This window comes from Camelus ferus, chromosome 3, assembly GCF_009834535.1.
Source record: "Camelus ferus isolate YT-003-E chromosome 3, BCGSAC_Cfer_1.0, whole genome shotgun sequence".
In the NCBI taxonomy this organism is placed as follows: Eukaryota; Metazoa; Chordata; class Mammalia; order Artiodactyla; family Camelidae; genus Camelus; species Camelus ferus.
The window spans coordinates 53402917-53426619 of NC_045698.1; the positions used below are offsets into that span (position 1 = coordinate 53402917).

Here is a 23703-nt window from a genome sequence, read left to right on the forward strand (position 1 = left end):
CACCATCATCTCTGAGATGTATCATGTACACTCAGATTTTGAGTTAATCTTTCTGTTAAGAAAACTCAGTGGGAATGTTTAGATAGGCTTGGCCGCTCTAATTTAATTAAAATACGTAGTAGCCTTTAAGTAGATCTTTGAAAGTTTCCAATTACTTCTCACAGAAATAAATATTTGGGCAAATCAGGCAAATAATCAGTACAATCATTATTCAACTTCATTATGAACTTTAAGAAAATATTCCTGAAAACAACTCATTTATGTTCTTCTGGATACTAAGGAAAATTAGTCTTACTTCTTTGGTTTTAAAACTCAATTCAAAAAAACTCCCTGAAACACATTGAGAAAAGGCTTGAGGTTGGGCTGGGAGGGTAGGAGGCAGGGGGACAAAAAAGAGAGCAGGGGTCCTCTTCAGTTTTCCTGGTTGGTCAGTTCTAATTAATTTCCTAAGAGGACGAACAAGAGGTGAGCCCATTTCTTCAAACAAGAGCACTTTGTGTCGTCTTATCTTTTTTATGCGTATTTAAAGAGACTACTCCTGCTGGTTTGTTTTAAATTCACTTTACATGATGCATCCTTTGAAGTAAGCACCCTTTGGAGGTGATAGGTGTTAAAAGACCCACAGTCAGTTAACTGCCTGTGAAACCATAGTTTCATGAAAATCAATAAAAGGCTTTCATTGAGGGTTTCACTTGAAAGGTGTTTACATTGTTCGATGAAGACTGGAAAAGTGGAAGGAGCTTCCTGAGGTTTCACAGAAAGACAATCCAGCTTATTTATTCAAAATAGGATTTCAGCAAGGGAAGAGCATTTTAGATTCAACAGTAGGAGAACTTTCAATGGCTGAGAAAGATCATAAGAAAAATTTCAAAGACCATTTCATTTTTGTTTCTCTCTTTAACACAAAAGGAAGTGGGATACACACACAAGGAAGTTAATAAGTCTGAAATCCAAATGAAAAGTTAAACAGAAACAGCTGCTTTAAGGGAAAAAAAAAAAGGCTGCATTTATTGAACTGACATCAATCAATAATTTTTGATACTTTTCTATGTCTTTTCCCATGCTGATTCTAGCAGGTTGAAAGCAAGATTAAACACTCTTTTTCCTCTGTTTTACTTAAAAACAGTGGGCTTCTATTCCATAACTGGACTACATTCTCCTGAAGAAGCAAATGGAGTCGGAGGCACATTTGTTTCTGACCCACCCCTCAAAGTAGGAAACCCAAAATGGAGGCGTGTGACTTGAGCCACAGGAAACTGAGGCAAGGAACAAGCACCAAAATTTTTTTGCTGGGACATAAGACCAATTAGTGGAAAATGCAGAGTTAAGACCACATTATAGACTTGAGGGTGAAGGGGTAGAGACAAGGGAAGGAGGAAACAGAAGACGAACCATTTAGCAGAGAAAAGTCTCGACTAAAATCTCCCCCAAGGAAAGCCTTAGACACCAATTTGTGAAAGGCCTGTGCTGTAGGTCGTCAGTCTCCAAAGGTACCTTCTAGCCCCTGAAAGGTTAATGGTGATGACTTTACACCCTCCTCCTGAGCTAAGCTCCTGAGATTTCCCTTTGAGAAGTACTAGATTTCCTGCTGCTGTTATTTTTACATTCCTTTGGAACACAGAGGCTTTTGGAAAAGTAGGAGACAGAGTAGAATGTTATAGTTTCTACACTAAGAATAAGTGTGAGGTTCAGCACTTGGGAGGAAGAAACACCAGTAGATGTAAAGCCTTGTTGGGTTTTTGGTCTTTAAGAATGTCAAGTGCTGACTCTACGTAAATGTCCACTGCAACCAGATTCGGAGTGGCGAACAACCTGGGCCCTGGTCAATAGGTGATGTCTGTCTCCATCATCCCTCAGGCCCTGCTCCGTGGGGGTCCCCAAGAGAGCAGTACCTTAACCTAATCCCAGTTAACTCTGGGAGTCAGTTACTCAGGAAGTGCTTGAGGGCAAACAGGTCTTGGAACAGCTGTTAGTTCAGATGGGATCAAAATATTAGAATATGAACTCCTGGTTTTCGATTTTACCGTAGTTGACACTGGGGCTCCTGGCTTTCAGGGAAGAGCCTGAGCCAAGAACTACCAGCTCTTATGTGATGGGAGCTGGGAGCAAAAGGGCCCCATCATGTCCCATTGATTTCCAAACTTAAATATCTTGTCTTATTTCAGCTTTTTTGTCCAAATCAGGACAAGGGGTCATAAGGGCACCTTAGGATGAGGACAGCTCATACAGTGAAGCTTGTCTTATATTTTTGTACCGGCAAATCATTCTAAAATAAAGAAGAAGAGGTTTGGGGTTCAGAATGGCAGATTTAGTGACTGCATTCATCTCTCTTTCTCAATATCTACCTTTAACTTTTCTGCAAGCTCAGTTTTATTAGATGCCACATATAAATGAGATCACACAGAATTTGTCTTTTTCTGTCAGATTTATTTCATAAAAATGTAAATAGTAATTGTTTTGTAGAATATGGTTTTTTTACAGAAAAGTTTGTTATTTTTGCTAACATGCAATGGGTTTATTATTTTTAAAAGTAAATTACATAAATATTTAAAATTCTTCTATTTTAATTATTGATAAAGTAAATAGCTAGAACCCAAATAAATAAATGCTATTTGATGTCCTCCACAGTCTTTAAGAGTGCAAAAGGGTCCTGAATTCGAGAACTGTTCTTGCAGGGCATGGTCTTCAATTTGGGTGCAATATTCGAGGTGTACACAAGGTACATAGTTTAAAGAGTCTATTTCCAGATCCCTAACATCCACCTGTGCTCTGTTCTAGCTTCATATAATCCTCCTTTCCTACCTCCCCCTTCACAAGTGACAGTGTTGCCATAGTTGTCTTTGCCTGACACCTTCTGGTCAAAACAAAAAATGCCAGCCTCAATACCCAAAGAATAGATGTCAACAACTTAAAAGAAAACCCTGTGACCAGAGAGGAATCGTTTTTTAGGAAATGCTGCTTTACCAATGCTCCTGATGCTCCTGAGACCTGTCGTATGGGACAAAAAGGACATTGACTCTGAGTGGAACAGCCACCCTGACATGGTTATTTATTTTACAAGATTAAAAAAAAGATTATCAATAATTTTTAAAGTTCTTTCAATTAGTATAATATTTCAATTTTATATCACTAATAATTGTAACCTGTAAGACTTAAAGCCTTATGGTCACAAGAAATTAAACAAAAAGAAAATTTCAACTTATATACATATTTTTTCATTGCAAATAACTATCAGAGTTGATATAAAAAACTTGCAAGCATAAATATATGCTACATTAGGATAAAATTTGGAGATGGGATCTGTATTGGAAATACAAATTCAAGAAGGAGGAGTGAGATAGAATTTCCTATTGCCAAAGAGAAGCTTGTCTGTGTATTTTTAATATGAATGGTGGTGCATATCAGAATCACTATAGCATTTAGATTCTATTCAATATATTTGAAAGAATGATTAACAGTTAAATCTGTGTCAATATTTTAATATGCAGGAGTTATATCCTATGTACCTACATGAAACGTGATGAGAAATTTTAGTTGTCAATTTAGAAATGTGTGAGGAAGTACATACTTTAAAAACTTTTACGTGGAGTATACTAGTAAAACGATTGAGAACTGCTAATGTAGAGCACTGACAGACACACAGGTGCTCACAGGATTCAATCTAGTGATAGGGAAATAAGGTGTAGATCTGGACCAGTTGGAATTCAGTGGGATTGGAAGATGGGGTTACATGTATTTTATCTTTTACTTTTTGCTGAGACTGGAATAGAGTCCTTAAGTCGGCAGTTCATCCCAGATGAAAGAACTCCTTAACGTGTCCCACCCTGGTTCAGACCAGCACTGTGGCTTTAAGTCCAGGGCTCTGTGAGCGGGAACAGGGGAGGCCCAGCTTGCTCAAGGACAAGGCATTGATTTGCAGTTACTATGAAACTCCTTTGAGGGCCACAGAAAGGCAGGTTAGGACAGATGAGAAGAGGAACTGAGGAAGGCAGAAGGCTGGGTTTAGGTTGAATTCAGGTCTGTTTAAAATAAAAGCTCTGACAAGCACATCCAGGAAAAGGATCATTCAAGAAATATTTAAACTATATTGGACCTCTCTCCTAAACACACACACAAACACATACCTTTTTTTCTCCCTTTTGAGTAACTCAACTCAAAACTCCCCCCACTTCTAGCCCATGAAATGCCCCAGATTACTTTGGAATGAAGATGAAAATAATTCATTTCATCCCCTCCACATTCCATAAGTAATTATAGCAGTTTTTCTTTTTTACGGCAGCTATTGTAGCTGAAGCTTAGAGGATCCCAGGGCTGGGATCTTCCTTGGCTGATGTGAAAATTCTGTTTCCGTGGCCCCCCTTTCCATGCCTCATTCACCTCTTACACCACGGAGGCAGACTGCTAGTTGTCTGCTCCAGTGCCTTTCTCCCTTTCTGAGAACTCTCAAACCAGACAAGGTCAGCATCAGAAAAGAACATTAAAAATCAGTCTCATTTATGAACATACCTGGAAAAGTCCTGAATGAAACACAAGCATCACTTCCACTTACATTCCATGGGCCGGAACAACAGTCGAAAGACTACATCTAGTTGCCAAGAAGACTGGAAAATATACTCTTTACTCCAGGCAGCCTTGTGCCCAAATAATCATTGGTTTTAAATTCTCAAGACAGTCACTTCCCCCTCTCTCCACTCAGCAACAAGATCAAGATAAGCAATTTTCTTACTGGTCCCTTCTGTGATGTGCCTTCATTTCTACTTTATCCTTACACAAAGGGCCTAGCATTTTGCAGACCCAGCTTTATAGAGAAGTCTGAGATGGGTTTTGTCACCTATCCTCCTGTATTAGACTCAACTGTCAAAACTGAAGTTTAAGTTTATGAGGATTTGGGGATGCCCCAAGGGAAGACTATGGTCTGTTGCTTCTAAATTCCTACTTTCCTTTCTCTTTTGATATTTGTTTGACCATCTCAGTAATACAGTTATATAATTTTAAAAATATTTACTCCAGCAGTCATAGTTGTTTTACTGGGAAGTTCATCCAGGGTATCCAGACACCATCCTGCCCAAGTGCAAGTTCACGCTGATATTTTTAGAGGTTTGTTTAATAAAACTTCAAAGGAAAGCTGATCTTCATCTTATACAAACTATTTAAGAGAACAGAAAAGAAGGAAAGTTACACACAACTTATTTTACAAGACTTGTTTATTCGTGACACCAAAGCCAGACAAAGTCAGCACAGAAAGAGAAATTTAAAAATCACTCTCACTTAGAAACACATGGAATTACCACTGGAATTTTCAGTTAAATGAGCCCATAAACTCTCTTTTGTGCTTAAAACATTGTTTATAAACATAGATGGAAAAGTCCTAAATAAAATATAAGCAAATCCAGTCCAATAGTGTATTTTAAAAGAAAATTATTCCAAAATAATTGAAGGATGATTCAATGTTAGAAAATCTATCAGTGTGATTCACCAGATTAACAGATTTAAGGAGAAAACCACGTGATCCTTTCAGCTCATGCAGAAAACACAATTGATAAATGTCAACCCTTATTCTTGACAGACTAGAATTAGAAGAGAAACTTCCTTAACTGATGCACTCTACCTAAGACCCTTAACACTCATTTGCACTGTGGTCAAAATCTGCACAATTAGAAGCTAGAAGTGGCCCTGCCTTTGATATGAAAGAAACACCAGGAAAGTGTCAGGCTGCTTGTCCAGGTCTAGGTGGTATGACATATTTATTCCTCCCAAGGAAGCAATTTCTCCCAAGTCACGTCATCCCAGAAAAGCAGGGAGCCTTTTCCCAGGTTTCTCACTGTTCCTTCAGTCTGGTCACTAACCATCACCACTGGACAGCCGAAGATTGGCAAATGTAAGAGCAGCCCTCATGATCATCTAGTTCAATTCACTGATCTTACAGTGACACCTCACAGATCCAGAGTAAAATGCCCAAAGTAAAATGTCAGTGATCACCTGGCTCAGCTAAAATGGCATACCTGGAACTGGGACCTAGGCCTTGTGACACTCAGTCCCGTGCTCTTTAACTTGCCTCTTAAGAGCAAAAACAAATTTTTCTTACTTTCTTATGCAGCTTAACTCTCTCCTTTAAATATTTTGGGCCCCTATGGACATTCATGTGTGATTTACCTTCTAGCTCAAGTAGCAATAGTGTCAGGGACTGAAAGAAGGGTGGATGGCAGATGGGATTAAATGAACTGGGGACATTCCCAGGAGGAAAGCAATGCCTACCTTTAGGATCATTCTAGCATAGAGAGTTAGAGAAGCCCGAGTGGGCTCTGGAGAAGGAGATCCCACCACAGGGGGCAAGAGGGACAGCCCACTGTGCCCACTGTGTCTGACTGTGCGGGTGTAGATGGCACCAGTCCCACCATACTCACTGTGGGTTTGTGCATTCATTACAGCCATCCTCAGGCAGATGGCAGGACAGTATTCTGGAAATTGTGTCTGTTTCCAATTCTTACATAGGGGCCACTGGGCTACCTGTACTGCTGAGGAAAGGGTCCGACTGTAGCAGGGCTAGAATAAGATCTGGAGATGGACCAGCCTTGCCTGATTCTGGAATTGAGATCTGGGTGCCAGGGCAGATGCTGTATAGCAGGAAGTCCTGAGGGGCCAGTGGATCCTGAGCTCCAGCTCTTCCTGGACTTTTCTTTTCAATCAGCTCTGCCAGGAGTCAGCTGGACACCCACCGTCTGTTCTGCATCCAGGCTTCTATCTCTGGTGCCTGCTGGCCTCAGCCTTCTCTCTTCTCTGCCACATCACCGCCCCCAACTGCAGTCTCCACAGCCTGATTTTCACTAAGTGCCTTTGGAATCTATAAGCATAACTGCCTTACTAGGAAGTAATTACTTTGGCATTTTCCAGGGGGAATGCTTCTGTCCATAAGAAAAAAAGATATGACATGACTGGCAGCATGCTGTGCAGAAATTTAAAAGCTTCTTGGGGGAAAAAAGAAATTCTTAAAGAGTTGTCAGATTATAAACAGATCAAAGCTACAAAGAAGTTTTTGGAGGAATTCAAGATACAAATAAGAATAAGAATCTCTTCGAAAAAATGGTCTTAAAGATGTAATCAAAGGGCTTGAAGGAACAAATCAAATGCCAGTGGTAAATCCACTTGTTATTTTAGGCCCCAAGAACAGGAATGTAAAGAACCAGGAGAAAGTATTAGATTGCAAGAACTCAGTGGAAATGTTACTAGTTTTTACAAGGACTTTAGCAAACTTTGAGTTGAAAAGAGCATTTAATGAAGTTAATTTTAGTAAAGAGACAAAACCTGGATTCCTGAGGGTTAAAAAAGAATATCCTGGACTTAGGAAATTTGGACACTTACAACTGGAAGCAGAAAACTGAAATAAGCTCAGTGATCTAATAAAACATGCTCAGAAATTTCCAAAAGACAGAGCAAGTGCTTTTGCTCACACACACACACAAAGAAATTCAGGTTTTGAGTAATGACATTGTGCAGCTGAAAGCTGGCAGGTGACCAAGCTAAGAAGTTAAAAAAGATGATAGATGGCTCAAAAAAGGAATCTTTGTTAACAATAGTTGAAAAAGACAAAGGCCATTTCCAATCTAAACTAAATGCTGAGTTGCTAGCTCAGCAAGGGCTGGAAAACAGAATAGTTGGAACACAAATCTTGCTCACTTATTTAAGCCAAAGCGCTACTGGAAAATGAACACAAACCTTTGCATCAGAAAGCTGATATTCTTAATAAACTCTTGGGCAGAAAGGCAGTATTTTTCCAAAGAAGCTGTTTCAGGAAGAATAAGAATAAGAAGAGAAGAGCAGAAATATCAGCTGAGAGTCAGTGAAATTTCATTAGTGGAAAATTCAAGAAGTGGAAAATGAAGTACAGAAAACAAAGATCTTGTGAAACCCAGATTTCCCTTCATGATAAGAAAGGTCACAACAGCTGGCTGACTGCACGTACTGCAGAAGGAGGTCTAGCGAGAAAAGGCAAGTTGCTAGCCCAAGACAGATATTAGTATGTGTGTATCAAAGGAGAATAATTTTTCAAAGCCAGTGAACGTCCAGCCAACTTCAGGAAGACCATAAAAACAGAAACTTTCAAAGGGAGATTCACTAATCCAAGATCAGTCTTCTGGTCCCCTTTCTGAAACCAGTGAAAGCCTCTATTTTATTGATACTACACCCACCTGGAATTTCTTATGCTTGTCTTAATGGATAGATCTGTTAAAGTGAACCTGTGTCTGTCAGTGGTCCTACCGTTGATCCTAGGAGGCCACTTCAGGTATCTGAAATAGTATCTTTTTATTATCTGCATCTTGGTATAGCCTCATCAGTAAATCTTACCAGGGAAACTCGCCAAGATCTCACATGTATTCATTCATTCCACAAACATTTATTAAATGTCTTTCATGAGTCAGGGATTTTATAAATGTTAGAAATACAACAGAGAACAAGACAAAAATCTTGTCCTTGTAGTGCTTACATTCTAACACAGAAAACAGGTGGTTAATAAAGAAATTGATAATATAATGCCAGACAGGGATACAGGCTATAAGGAACAACTAAGCAGAGTGAAGGTGTGAGTATATGTCGAGATTTATTGGTTTTCTGGCATATGAATGTCCAATTTGTCCAGCACCATTTGTTGAATTGCCTTTGTGTCTTTGAAAAAAGTCAGTTGACTATAATTGTGTGGGTTTATGTCTGAGCTTTCCATTTTGTTCCATTGATCTATCCTTTCACCAATACCACACTGTTCTGATCCATATATCTTTAGAGTAAGTCTTGATATCAGGTCATGTGAGTCTTCCCACTTTGTTTTTCTTTTTCAAGAAAAAGAAAAATTCCTTTTCTGCCTATTCTGGATTCCTTGAATTTTTGTGTGAATTTTAAGATCAGCTTATTGATTTCTGCAAAAGAGTCAGCTGGGATTTTGATAGAAATTGTGTCGAGTCTGTAGATCAATTTGGGGAGTATTTCTATCTTAACAGTATCAAGTCTTCAAATCCATAAACATGAGTTGCTTTTTCACTGATTTAGTTATTTAATTTCTTTCAACAGTACTTTGTAGTTTGCAGAGTGTAAGTTTTGCAATTTTTTTTATTCAATTTTTCCCTCCATACAGCCACTCTCGTTATTTATAGCAGTTGTGTCCTATAAAGTTGCTGCAAATATTGACTTAGCCAATACTGAAATCCTGCTTCTAAGGGAAATGTGGACAAGGTTAGATTCTTGCGAGTCTCTGGTCATAGTTATGTCAGTCAAAATGCCATTTGCGTGTATAGGTTTGTTTGCCAGTGTCCTTGTAAAACAAGCCAATCTCGGCAGCTTTGAAAACCTGCTCTTCCACATAACCTTTTTCCTATATAACACTGAGGAGAAATTTTAAAATTCTTCCATAGCCAACCCTCTGGCCCAGGCAAGTGAGGTTAAGGCTTATACTCTAATTCCAGCCCTCATCATAACCAGCTGTAACTTTGGGGAAGTCAAGTAGAATCCCCACTCTCAAACTCTAAAAAAAATTAGGCCGTGGATGAGAATATCCCCACAGTTCCACTCATTCTAGAGTTCCATAATTAAAAAAAAAAAAAAAAAAAAAGTCAGGGGGAGGGTGTGGTTGTTTAGAAATTTTAAGAGCCCACAGCACCACCTGGTGGTCAAAGGGGAGAGGATGGCTGAGGAAAAGGGTTAATACACATGTCCAGCCACATCTGTATTTTGCTTGTTTGAATAAAATTTCACATTTCAGACAATTTCTCCTCCAAAATGGCTACATGCAAGTGTGCTACTACCTATAAAAGCAATCCTATAGGTCATTATGTTTAAAATCACACCATGCATAGCATGCCTTGTAAATATAAAGACTCTAACCCTTGAATAGCCATCATTACTCAGCTATTACACTTCGGTTAAAAAACAGCAGTAACAACAACAACAACAACTACTACTACTACTACTACTACTACTACTACTACTACTACTACTACTACTACTATTGAGCAAGTAGAACAATTACACAAAATAAAAATATACTTCATTATACCAAAAATTTCATCCTACTAAATTATTCACTTGTATTTGAGTAGGAAAGTGATCATATTCAATTATAATCATCCCAAATGAAATAAATATCTGAGTCCATACTTATATAAACACATAGGTAAATGAATGAATGGATAAAATGGTTAAGGAAAATGTCCAACAAGCGCATGAAAAGATGCTTGACATGACTACTTGTTAGAGAAATGCAAATCAAGACTACAATGAGGTATCACCTCACACCAGTCAGAATGACCATCATTAAAAAGTCCACAAATGATAAATGCTGGAGAAGGTGTGGAGAAAATGGAACCCTCCTACACTGCTGGTGGGAATGTAAATTGGCACAGCCACTGTGGAAGACAGTAAGGAGGTTCCTGAAAAAACTAAAAATAAACTTACCATATGATCCAGCAATCCCACTCCTGAGCATATATCTGGAGGCAAATATAATACAAAAAGACACATGCACCCCAATGTTTATAGCAGCACTATTTACAATAGCCAAGACATAGAAACAGCCCAAATGTCTATCAACAGATGACTGGATAAAGAAGTTGTGGTGTATATACATACATACATACATACATACATACATACACACACAAAGGAATAATATTCAGTCATAAAAAAGAATAAAATAATGCCATTTGCAGCAACATGGATGGAGATTGTCATTCTAAGTGAAATAAGCCAGAAAGAGAAAGAAAAATACCCTATGATATTGCTTATCTGTGGAATCTTAAAAAAGGACACAATTGAACTTATCTACAAAACAGAAAGACTCACAGACATAGAGGACAAACTATGGTTACCAGGCAGTAAAGGGTGTGGAAAGGGATACATTTGGAATTCAAAATTTGCACCTCTTGGGGAGTGACAGAAATTGTGGTACTGGTTTCATTGGTGTATATATCTATCAAAATTCTTCCAATTATACATCTGAAATATGTGCAGTTTATTGTACAGGAATCATACCACAATAAAGGTATTTTTTTTTTAAAGAAAAGAAAACAGTTACTATTTTTACTATTGACAAATAAAAGAAATTGTTTAAAAAGAAAAAAATGGTTAAATAAATACAGGAAAAGAGACAGCTTTTCTTTACAAAATAATTCCAATCAACAAATATAAAAGGAATAAAAGAAATAGAAAATCATCATTAGATCACCACTGTAAAAATTGTTGCAGGCAAGATTCACCTCTGTATACTAAAATTACATTGTAGAGGCAAAAGTTTGAGGAGAAATAGGATAACTTCCTAATCTCAAACATCCTCCCCAGGACATTTGTTACTTACAAAGGTAAAGATTATAACTTTATATTAGATTAGTTCAGCAGATATCACTTAATGATGTGACCAAGGTTAACATCACTGGAAATAAGACATGTTGACATCATCTACGCTTTGATATGGTTTATGTTTTTGTTAAGGCAAACTGGTTTTAAAGAGAGAGATAATTCTATGCAAGTTTTTTCTCTAATAGCTTTTTACTCTTCTTTTTGTGTTTCTTTTTTGAAAAGTCATTACGCTATAGGAAACTTAGTAGATAGCAATTGTAAGGCAATCCACTGGGATTGCGGGTCAATAAAGAAAAAAAGACCACTCTGGATATCTTTCAGCATCTACAGCAACTCAAATTTCAGTAAAATTAACAGAAATGTTATTTGAAATTCATTATATTTGTAGGGAGGAAGGAAATACTTAAGTCCCCTTTTTATAAAAGGAGAGTTCTCTTGGTATCTTGACCAAGCTACCTTCAAACCAGTTTCTAGAAAAATCAAAGACGAGGGTAATATCAGGTTTATGTCCAAAAGCATAAAAAAGCTGCAAGCCACAAGAAGAAAATAGAGACTACAGTTTCTTTCAAGCATCCGTAAAATATACATGAACATTGATAATCTATTAGGGCAAAGAGAAAATTTCAAAAGTAGAAATATTATATGTTTTGATTACAATACACTAAAGCTAGGAGTTAATTACCAAATCAGAGGGAAAAAATGTCTTCTTGTCCTGGAGATTATAAAAGTATCTTAAATGAGAGCTTGAGTCCAAGGGAAAATACGAACCAAAGTTGGACCTTATGAGACAGATTAAAAGCATAAGGGCAACCTCTAGCCTCTGCAGTATCATTGTGTGGGTTAGAAAAGTGCTCCTTCTTCAAGTAAAAAAGAGACCAACACCACTGCATCTGTGGCTGGTCATGAGGCAACGGCTCTGAGCCCAGTTGGCTGGAAGATGAGCATAACAGGGAAACTAAAGTCAAGTGAGTTGGGAGCTGTGAAAGAAAAAGAACCCATAAATTTCTCTAACAACAACCAAAAAAACCCCAAACCTGCTAGATAATGAGTTTTCCCTTAAGACTGCAAGCATATTTCTGGTCAGTAAAGTGCTTGCTAGCAAGATTTTGAAGGCCAAGAAAAAGCCTCACTTAAAAAAAAAAAGTCCCACTCACGTTTTCTTTCATTGAATGTAATATTCTCAAGGTCCTGACACCTAAGGACAGAGACAAGAGTGCACTAGGTTTAATAGCCTTCAGTTACCTTTCTGTAAGCCACTATAGGATTTAACTGTTTTAAATATTTTAGATAAATTATGCCATTTTGAACAAGTTCTTGGGAAAAGTAATGAAAGTTTTATATCCCCTGATGTAAATGATTCAGGAGCAAGCTTACTAAGCCTATCCTAAAGGGTGCCTGCATTCCAAGCCAAGAAAAGTCTCAATCTGTAATTAGGTTGTTAAGAAACTATTCAGATATTCTCTCCTTACTGCAGTAGAATATTTTTTAATGGAGTGATTTCTGACATTATTTTCCTAAAAGCACAGAAAGATCCCAGCACTCTTGGGGTTCTATTTTGTAAGGATAACTTTATTTTGAAATAGCATCTCTCCTAGAATGACAGCAACAAGTGCTCCAGATGCGATGAAAGAAGTGCTCTCAGCCACACACTTACGGGGCAGGAAGACACGTCACAGCTGAGAATGGGTTGTGTATGGTGGGGATGAGAGGAAAGTCACTGAATGAGATGAATAAAAACCTAGAAAAGTAAAGAAAGGAAGGATTGGCATAGAGATCTTTCTGGAGCAGAGATTAGGAGTAGCTCTAGGTTGATTTTGAGTCCCTGGGTGGGAGTTTAAGAGGCTTCTATTGTGACCCAAAGGAAAAAGAATCTGGGGTCAGGCCACACTGGTGCAGTGACAGAATAAAGACCCAGTTGCCAGGGTCAGGGAATAAACATCAGAACCCTGAAGGAGGAGAGATGGAGCCCTAGCTCCCGGTCCCCTTTCCCACCCTCCTTCCCCCTAGGTTGTCTGAGATGTTACCTTCCACATAAACATCATCTTCCTGGTTTCAGACCTTAACTCTGGTCTCTGATGTCTGCTTAGTTCCACATTCTCTACCCATTTGCACAGAGGACCACTACCTTCCCTTCCTGGAATCTCTAAGTTTCTGCTTTGCTTGTGCCCTGGTCACCAGTCCTACCAAGTCAGCTGAGATGGAAGGGCCCACCCCCTCCAAAACGCTTAAGCCTCCTGATGTCAATGAAGAGTCTTTGGACCCTAGGATTATCATTGCCTTATTTAAAACTGGATCCCTTCCCCCTGCCTCCTGTGATTCTCCTCCTCCCCTAAAAACTAGTGACCATGAAGCAACTGAACAACGGATTGCAAAGAAGTTTGAAAATCTCTTAAAAGAACTTAAAGATATTATTAAAAATATGACAAGTTATGAAGAGAAGACCACAGAAACAAAAGAATCTTTTGAGGAAAACAACATCTCTGAGGATGTGTCAGAACTTAAAGAAAAAATCAGAGGACTTGATAAAATAAATGAAGTACTCTTGAAAAAACTGGTTGGTAGTTTGGACCTAGAAAAAGAACAGAATACAAAGAAACAGGAGATGATGTTGGAAAACCAGAACTCCAACGACACAATACAAGGTTTTGCAAGGGATTTGGTAAATTGTTCAGAAGTAAAAACAGCCCTTCATGAAACTCAGCTAAGTAAGGAAAAAGCAAATTATGGATTCCTTCACGTTCAAGAAGAAAATACCAAACTGAGGAACAACATGGAGCAGTTACTACAGGAAGCAGAACACTGGAGTGTGCAACAGACTGAGCTTAGTGAACTAATAAAATCCTATCAGAAGTCTCAGAAAGACATGAAAACTCTTGAACATAATGGAGCCCATTCCCAAACTCAACCAAATAACGAGATGTCAGCTAAGCATGAGCTGGAAGAACAAGTGAGGAAACTGAAACAAGACACATATTCAATGCATTTGATTGCAGCTTTGCTGGAGAATGAATGCCAAATCTTGGAGCAGAGAGTAGAGCTTCTCAAGGAACTCCATAATCAGAAAGAGAGACCTCTACAGGAGAAGCCAATCCAGACAAACCACAAGCAGAAAAAGGAAGAACAGAAGTTATCAGAGGCAGAGAAGGTCAGAATACAACAGCAAAACATGCAAGAAATGGAAGGTACATTTCAAGAAGGAGATCAATTCTATAGAAGCCTGGATGCTTGTCATAAAAAGAAAGCTCATAATAACCAGTTCAATACTCATGTTGCAAGAAGAGCTCTTATAGGAAAAAAGAGGCCAGCCAGCAGCCTAAGTTAGAAAATACCAAAAGTAGAAGAAAAGGCAATTCTTCAAAAATAAAAAATAAAATAAAACAAAACTATAGTACATCCAGCTCCAGGCATAATCAATCATCAAACCTAGGTTAGACCTGTTGGTTCAACCAAGAACGAGCTATAGAGTAGGAAGATTAACACTTAACTTTATTCATTACCTGAGTAGTTACGTAAGTTTGGTCTTAATGACCATTAATGTCAACTTTTGGTCACATTTGTCATCTTTATGATTTGTTTTTGTAGATATTAGATTGAGATTCTATGACACTTTAAACAAAAGTGAGAATTTACCAAATTCTCTAGATAAAGATCTAAATAAAAAAACAGAACAAACAAAGGAAAATATTTTTTCTTATTTATTTACTACCCTTGGGGGGAAAGCTCTGGGGAAAAAAGTATATAACACTTTAACTGTGAACTTTTAAAGCTCATTTTTCCAAATGCATATTCTTTTTCCTATTTATTATCCACTGAAGTGTGGGCAGTAGTGGAGTTTAAAAAATGCTGATAAACCATGTTCTAAACAATTTTTCTCTTATAAATCTCCCTATCCTCTGGATCTGCTGTCACTAATAGTTCTCCCTTGCTCTTCAACTAGTAAATGGTGGGCATACGAGGCAGTAGAGGCCCTTGGGGAAGGACACCTTGGCTTGTTTAGAACAGATGTGTATCTAGATTTTAGTTCTGTGCTGAAAAAATTCCTCTCATTACTCCAAGTAGAGGCAGAACCCAGGGGAAAAGCAATTATTTTCTGTTAAGAGAGTTGAACTTTTGGTTCCAGAAAAGTGGAGCGGAATTATTTCTCCCTATTCCTCCTATTAAGTAAGCTAAAAATCCTGGGCATTATGTATAAAATGAATGTAAGAAGACTCTGAAAGGTGGACAGAAGGAGATGTACTGGCCAGGGACCCTGAGACTTAAGAAACAGCATAGTGTTGAGTTCCCTTGGTTTTCTTTTTGTCCATTATGTATGCTGAACTAAGGAGCCAATAACCCAGAAATGCCAATGCATTTAGACAAAAAGTGCACTCTGCACCCCCAAGCCTGCTTTCTCTTGCCAAGGGATGAGGAAACAGTCTGGCAAAATGAAACATTTTGTCAAAAACTGCCCTACTCTGGCCAAACTGTAAAAAAAGATGCCATGCCTTCACCCTCACCCCCATCAGCAAATACTGAGCATAGACTCTAGACTTTTACCCTTGTCTGGCAGTAATGAGGCACTCTTTCTTTCTTCTGGGTTGGCACAGAGGTGGCAGAGGAGGGACCCTGAAGTTCTACTTCCACCTGATGGTAACAAGGTGCTCCTCCCTGATCTCCTTCTCCCAGCATAGTAAACCGTCAGTGGAGGCCACATGGGGAGCCTAGATTTCTACACCCTTACCCTGCTGGCAGAGCATAAGAAGAAGCCTGCTAAAACAGAAGATTTAAAACAAGATCCAGGGTCTCAACACACAATGCCCCAAATGTCCAAAATACATAGAAAAATCACTCACCATATCAAGAAATAGAAAAATCTCAATTTGAATGAGGATAGACAATTAACAAATGCCAACAGGGGGATGACACAGATGTTGGAATTATCTGAAAAGAATTTTAAAGAAGTCATTAAAAAAAAGTTTCATTGAACAATTACAAACACTCGAAAAAATGAAAATAACAGAAAGTCTCAGCAAAGATACAAAATATAAAGAAGAGACAAATGGAAATTGTAGAAATGAAAAATATATTAAGTAAAATAAACTCACTGAAAGCACTCAGTAGTAGAATGTTGGTATCAGAGGAAAGATTCCAGATAAAATAGGCTGGAAAAAATGATACCAAGAACCTCGGAATGGAAAAAATCTAACATGGGTGTCATCAGACTCCCCCAACAACAAAAAAAGGCAGAATGTGGGCTGGAAAAGTATTCAACGAAAAAATGGCTGAAAATTCTCCAAATTTAGTGAAAGGCATAAACCTATAGATTCAAGAAACTGAGTGAACTCCAAATAGTATAAACTCAAAGAAGTTCAAGGCACTCAATCAAATTTCTGAAAACTAAAGACAAAGTAAAAATCATTTACAGAAAAAAGACTCATTCGATGTAGGGGAACAATGATCCAAATGACAGCGACTTTCTCATCAGAAACCTCGGCAGCTAGGAAGAAACAAATGTTTTTCAAGAACTGAAAGAAATATCAACCCAGGATTATTTACCCAGTGAAAATACCCTTTGGGAATGGAGGTGAAGTCAATATACCCTCAGAAGAAAACTGTATTTGTCACTATTTGTTGGGAGAACCCATTTGTTTAAACACCTAATCTTCATTTCTTCACATTCAAGAAAATGAGTGATCCTTTTAGCCTCAGACTTTGTCTTATTCCATTTCCAAACAGGGATTTCACATAGGAGGTGCTAAATGAACGAAATGAGAAACTACATTATCACGGAACCAAAGAATCACTTCTTGCATTTCCCTTGTTCATATGCATTACCTGAACGAATTCTGTCAGTGTCATTTATCTGCCAAATGTTAAGGGGCCAACTCTCCAGTTTCTAATCTGTGCACTGAAGCTCCATTGGTACCACAACCAACTCACAAGAGAACTGCAGGATTTTCAAATTTTTGAGAGAAGCACCACGATATTTAACATCTGTTGCACACAACACAAACTCGAGGTAGTCACAGTTTGAACCTTAGACTGTATGTAGCACCATACCCAAAAGTGAAATTTCCATTGGTGAGAACTCAGTCACAAGGCCACATCTATCTGGAAGCAACTGGGAAATGAGGGCTCGGTAACCATGTTGTCCAGGCAGAGGAAAAATTAATCCTGGAACACTGTGAAGTGGAGAGAAAATATTTTTGTCTTCCCCCAGAGTTAGGGCTTTCTAAGCAAATTTTATGGAAACTTGAGATACTGGATGAAAAGTAAGCTCTGAAAGATATTTTACAACTGTATAGATAATAGGAACTCAAAAGAGTTACCTAAATTTAGAGATGGGTGTTTACATTTTAAATTGGGGTAAGGCCTGGGATATCAAGGTATCTCTGGGTTGTAAAGCTGCAGAACTGGACTTATCTAACCCCTGAGAGATTTATTTACATTATAAAAGTGTTAGAGTGAGAACCCCAGATCCTTTTTGTCTTCAGGGAGCAGAGGGTTTTTTTTTTCTCCCTCCTTTTGAAGGGGGAGAAGGACAGCTGCCTTTCTTTTCTACATAAATGCCTAGATTCCTTTTCTCAGCTTTCCTCCCTTATGTTACAGGCTCCATTGCATGTAGGGTGACATCTGGTTCTCATCATACCTCTCCTGAGATAAGAACTGGAGCAAAGGGAACTAACTAGCACAATTACTATTATGTAAGTAATAATAATCTGTCTCTGATCCAAAAATCTCATGTGTGAGTTCAGGATAAAATAAAGGTGAATTAAAAAAACCCAACAAAGTTGATCACAATCTCCACCACAGGTTCTGTTATGAATGAAACATAGAGCATAAGAAATTTTACTATGCTGCAAGTACGGAACATACAATTTGAAGTATTGCTCCCTACACCATAAACATTTCTTTTTCATGTCTGGAATATGTATCATTTTATAAATAATCTAAGAGACAAAATTTTCCTATTACAGTCCTTAGTAAAGGAAAAAGACTTCCAATTAAACAGTACTGGGGGTACTAAAAGAATCATATTTTTCCATTTGCCTTTCCCTCTAATGGAAACTACCATCTATGCTACTGGTGAACAAAACATTGTGCAATTCATTCTATACTTTACTGTATATGTGGTGCATGTTACCAGGAAAAAAAATTATTGCTAAAATAAATTACAGCTTTTTAATTAAGCATCAAGTACAGCAAGAAATCTCTGCTATATCAGACTGTCTGGATTTGGTATTGACTTTACCATTTTATATGTGTTATAAAATTGTTCTTCTACCATAAGGATATATATATACACACACACATATAATTCCTAAACATGTAAATGAAAATTTCTGAAACAAGACATTTTTAAAGGTTTTTCATGTGGGTTTCAGTGGATAATAATCTATTATGTTCCTTCAATTAATGTAAAATTTATTGGAGAAGTATCATGGCATTTTATATGTGGAAGGATCTTTAGGCCATCACTTGTTGACAGTGAAAAGCCAAGGTGTGAAATCAGTGAAAATCTGGAACAAGAATCAGTATTGACCTAGTCCAGAGTTCTTTAACACTGTATATTCTCACACCTAAGGGTCAAATACCAATAAAAATCAGTGTTTTTGAAACTTGTGGATGTCCAGTCCTATCATCAGTATACTTTGTCCAATAGCAAGAGTAACTTTTAAGATATATATATTTGGATAATCCTCTTAGGAAGAAGGAAAAATCCATACACACTTGTGACATTTTTCCTAGTAAATTCTTCATAGTAATGTATTAGATTTTTTATTTCAAAGTACTTGGATCCCTATAAACTTTTCCCCATCAAGCCATAGCAGTTCCACAGGGAAAAAAAATTCTTGGTAATAGTAATATTTTAGTAAGAATAAGCACTTTGTTTCCCTTTAAATATATTCCATGAGCCAAAATTTCATTTTTAAAATTTGGTTTCCATTCAGATCAAAGTAAGGGTTTATTTACTACCTTTTAACTGTTTAAAAAATATGCAACATGACAAATGCACAGAAAAATGCATGAAATTTATATATATATATATATATATATATACATACACAATTTAAAAAATGATTAAAAATTAAAAATCTATTTAACCACCCCTTGGGTTTTGTCATACTGTTTTCTAAAGTGATTGTACCAATTGATGTGCCATCCATCACTGTAAAAGTGCTTCCATTGCTCCACAGTCTCAGTAAAATTTAGTATTACCAGACTTTTTAATTCAATGGTTATGTAATAGTACCTCATGGTAGTTTTAATTTGCACTTCTTCAGTTACTAAGTTTAGTCAACTTTTTATGTTTGTTGACCATTTGAGTTTTGTTTTTCATGAAGTGCTTGTATTTTTGCTTCAAATTATTGATTTATAGGAGTTCTTTATGTATTCTGAACACTAGTCCTGTGACAGTTGAGTAGTAAACATTCTCTCCCACTGTGGTTTGGCTTTTTTACTTTTTTTGTGGTTTCTTTTGATGAACAGAAGTTCTTAACTTCAATGTAGTGCAATTTATTAAACTTCTCCCTTTTAATTTTCATTGTTTTGTTTAAGAAACCCTTACCTATATCATGGATAAAAGTTTTCTAAAGTCTTTTAATTTCTTATCTTTCACATTTATTTCTTTAATCTCCCTGGATTGGATCCAGAGGGACTCATCAAGGTACTTAGGTTGGTTGTCTAAGGGTACTGCAATTATGGATATTTTCATGTTCTTTTAGCATGTCCATGCTTTGGGAGCACTTTTTAATCTTTTCAATAAGAAAACCATAAGAAGCTTTATATTAAAGAACATAAGGATGTATAATGAAAAGAAGCACTGCACCAAGAAGGGAAGATTCTGAGTCATAACTTGTGTAGGTCCTAATTGTTCCTTTTACAAAGGGGAGATCATAATTTTCTTTTGGACCAAGGACCAGTGGTCAAAGATTCTCTGGCTCTCTCTCAGCTAAGATCTTATTGCTCTCTGTGGAGTAAGAATAGATTGGACGAGAGAATTAGAAACTAACCAGAAGCAAGCACGGCCAAAAAGGAAGGGAACAATAGCAAATAATACAGGTATACAAGATGTCCTGAAGTTGGGTTCCTTGATATTTTGAAAGTGAAAAAGAAAGATAGTGTTACATAAAGGAGAAAGGTATACCAGATCAAAGTGAAGTAGAGAAGTGGATTTATCATTATCATATAATTATGTCACTATTTTTAAAATGTTCTCCCACAAACCTGATTGATGTAGAAAGTAATTTTTTAAATATTTCTTAACACAGGCAAAGGCCTCAGACAAAGATTCATCATAGGAGTGTCACAGTCAGCTGAATGTTTTTCTTTTCTGACAATTACACTTCTCAAGGAAACCACTAATCCATGTTTAATTAAATCTTCTCTCACAGGGAAGCATATTGTTTGTCAGTTTGGTTGGCACTCGTCTGTTGTAAGCTTCATTTTACGAGGAAGTAGGCACTGATATTTATATTCTGTTTTGATCTTAAGGGTTTTTTTTTTTTTTTAATTTAAGAGAAAAGTACCATTTAGCAAGTCACACTTTTCTGGGAGAAATATCCTATTTTGCTTACTTGTATCTTTACTTTTTCTCTTGGTCTACCACATTAATCTTTTCCAAAAAATGGATTTGGGTTTGTTAACTTTCTTTATTATTTTTATTATTCCATTTCAATTATTTCTGTCCTTATTTTAATTTTTTTTTAGTGTTTTGTTGTTCTTTTTCAATTTCTTGAGATGAATGTTTATTGTGTGCATTTTTAGTTTTTCTTGTTTCCTCAAAAACTTATTAAGAGCTATAAATTTCCCTGTATATACTGTGAATGTGAATCACAAATGTTCATAGGAAATATTTTCATTATTATTATTTTTAAGTTTTTAGAAATATCTTTCTGTTGTTTCCTTTATAACCCAAACATTACTAAGCAATCTAGTAGATACACTGGTATGACTTTAAGTATTGTATTTTAAATTATATATAGACATTATATGATATCCTTTAAGTGTTTGTGTTTAATGTATTACATAGGAAAATAATTACAAGGAAAGAAAGAAAATACACTTATCTTACAGCCCAGCAATTTTACTTCTACTTATAAACTCTAAAGAAACTCTTGCAAAAGTAGACTGTATAATAATATTCTTTGCAACATTGCAATACTGTGGGAAATAAACCCTTATTTATCAATAAAGAACAGCTAAATTGGGATATATAAAAAATATTATAAAAAATAATAATACAGAAACTAAAATGAACCAAATTTACACATATCAGCATGGAGAGATGTTTTTTGACATCTCTGATCAAAACTCTGGGCTGATACCAATTATGACACCTAATCAAAAGAAGCATATTTTTTATTAAGAACTTTAAGGACTTTATTGAAACTAATCATCTAAAGTTTTACATATCTTAGTGTTTATACAATCATCTTTATAACATTATCATTTTTCAGTGTTTTTCTTACTATATATTTCTGTCAACAGTAAAATACTATCTAGTGTTCTAACATTTTAAAGCTAGTTTTTAAAAAGGGACAATCCTCTGAGGAAGAAAAGAGAATGGCAACTTTAACCAGTTATTGTATTTCCAAATATACTGTTGTCACTCATGGCCATATTTAGATTTTCCAGTAATGTCTTTTAAACACCACGTTTATTATTTTTTAAATATTTTTAAAAATTATTTTTAAAAAGAGGACATTTAGCACCTCTAAAATCACAAACTCAAATACGCCTATAACCTTTTAAAATTAGGGTGAGGATGTTTTCAAGGGAAGCATTATACCTAGGCTGGCATCTTCTCCTTCCTTAGTGCAATTCTTAATTATGAAAAGCAACTGGTAGACAATGATCTTCTCTGACTTCCAGTCATTAGTTCTGCTTCAGCCTAGAAGTCCTCTGAGTTCATACACTTATTATCAACATAGGAGTTCTGCTATGTTATAAGGCTTTTTAAAAACCTTTATTGTGTTGGCAAGCTGAGTTTGGCTCCTCCTTAAAGGTTTCCACTTGGGCAACTGTGTCTTGGAAGACACAAAAGTAGTGGGAAAGCATTCCGCCTTTTGCCCTTGAATATGAGGTCAGCTGTAGATTTTGTAGGTATTCTTTATCAAGAAGGGAAGTTTCCCTCTGTTCCCAGGTTTTTGAGAGTTTTTACCAGAACAAATGTTAAATTTTGTTAAAGGCTTTTTTCTGTATCAATAGAAATAATTATGTGATTTAAAAAAAAATTAGTCTGTTAATATGGTGGATTACATAGACTGATTTTTGAATACTGAATCAGCCTTGCATCCCTGAAGTAAACTCACTTGGTCACAGCATTATTTTATATTGCTGAATTATATTTGCTAATATTTTGATAAGAATTTTTATGTCTATATTCATAAGGGATACTGGTCTGTAGTTTGTTTTTTTGTACTGTCTTTGTCTGGTTTCAGTATTAAGGTAATACTAGCTTTATAAAATGAATTGGGAAGTGTTCCTTTCTCTTCAAATTTCTAGAAGAGATTGTGTACAATTGATGTTAATTCTGCTTTAAACATTTGGTAGAATTCTCCAGCAAAATTATTTGGGTCTAGAGGTTTTTGGGGGGTTTTGCTTGTTTGTCTGTTTTTGGAGATTTAAAACTATGAACTCAATTTCCTTAATTGTTATAATGCTATTCATATGATCTGTTTCATATTGGGTGAGTTGTTGTAGTTCGTGTTTTTCAAGGAATTTATCTATCTCATCTAAGCTGTCAAACTTACATGCATAGAGTTGTCTGTAGTATCCCTTTTATTATCCTTTTGATATCTCTGAGGTTTGTAGTGATATCATTTGTATCATCCCTGATATTGAAAATTTGTGTCTTCTCTGTTTTTGTCCCTGTTGGTCTTGGTAGAGGTTTGTCAATTTTATTGATATTTTCAAAGAACTAGTTTTTTGTTTCATTGACTATTTTTTCTCTTTTCAATTTCTTTGATTTCTGCTCCACATTATTTCCTTCCTTCTGCTTGCTTTGGGTTTATTCTTTCTCTCTCTTTTCTAGCTTTTTGAGGTGGGAGCTTAAATTATTGATTTGAAAATTGCCTGTAATACCAGAATCATAGCCAAAATACATGACTGCTATATAGCAATTGGTAAACTTTTCTCTTTAAGTGTTAACATTATTTTTCAGAATGATTTTCTAGTATTTAAAGAATATTAGGAAATGTTATTACATAATAATTTTATTATATTTAATATTCTACTTGAGATTATTATCCTATTACCTATTTTTATCAACATGATTCAGTAAAAAATATCTGTAGGGCAGGATTGTGTGAATACAAGAATATAGCAAGAATAATCCTCACATGAAAGCTACTAAGTCTTCTTACACCGTATTGCAGATAG

General features: G+C 36.4%; 2 protein-coding genes across 2 annotated transcripts in view; one reads left to right on the forward strand and one right to left on the reverse strand.

The window, feature by feature from the left end:
- SERINC5 (serine incorporator 5) overlaps positions 1-23703 on the reverse strand; it is a 131158-nt gene that overhangs the window by 93890 nt on the left and 13565 nt on the right. The gene's annotated exons all lie outside the window — the stretch shown is intronic.
- SPZ1 (spermatogenic leucine zipper 1) lies at positions 12771-14736 on the forward strand. The gene has a single exon (XM_006186735.2). It carries the CDS (start codon positions 13538-13540, stop codon positions 14660-14662), a length of 1125 nt encoding a protein of 374 aa, XP_006186797.1. The 5' UTR covers positions 12771-13537; the 3' UTR covers positions 14663-14736.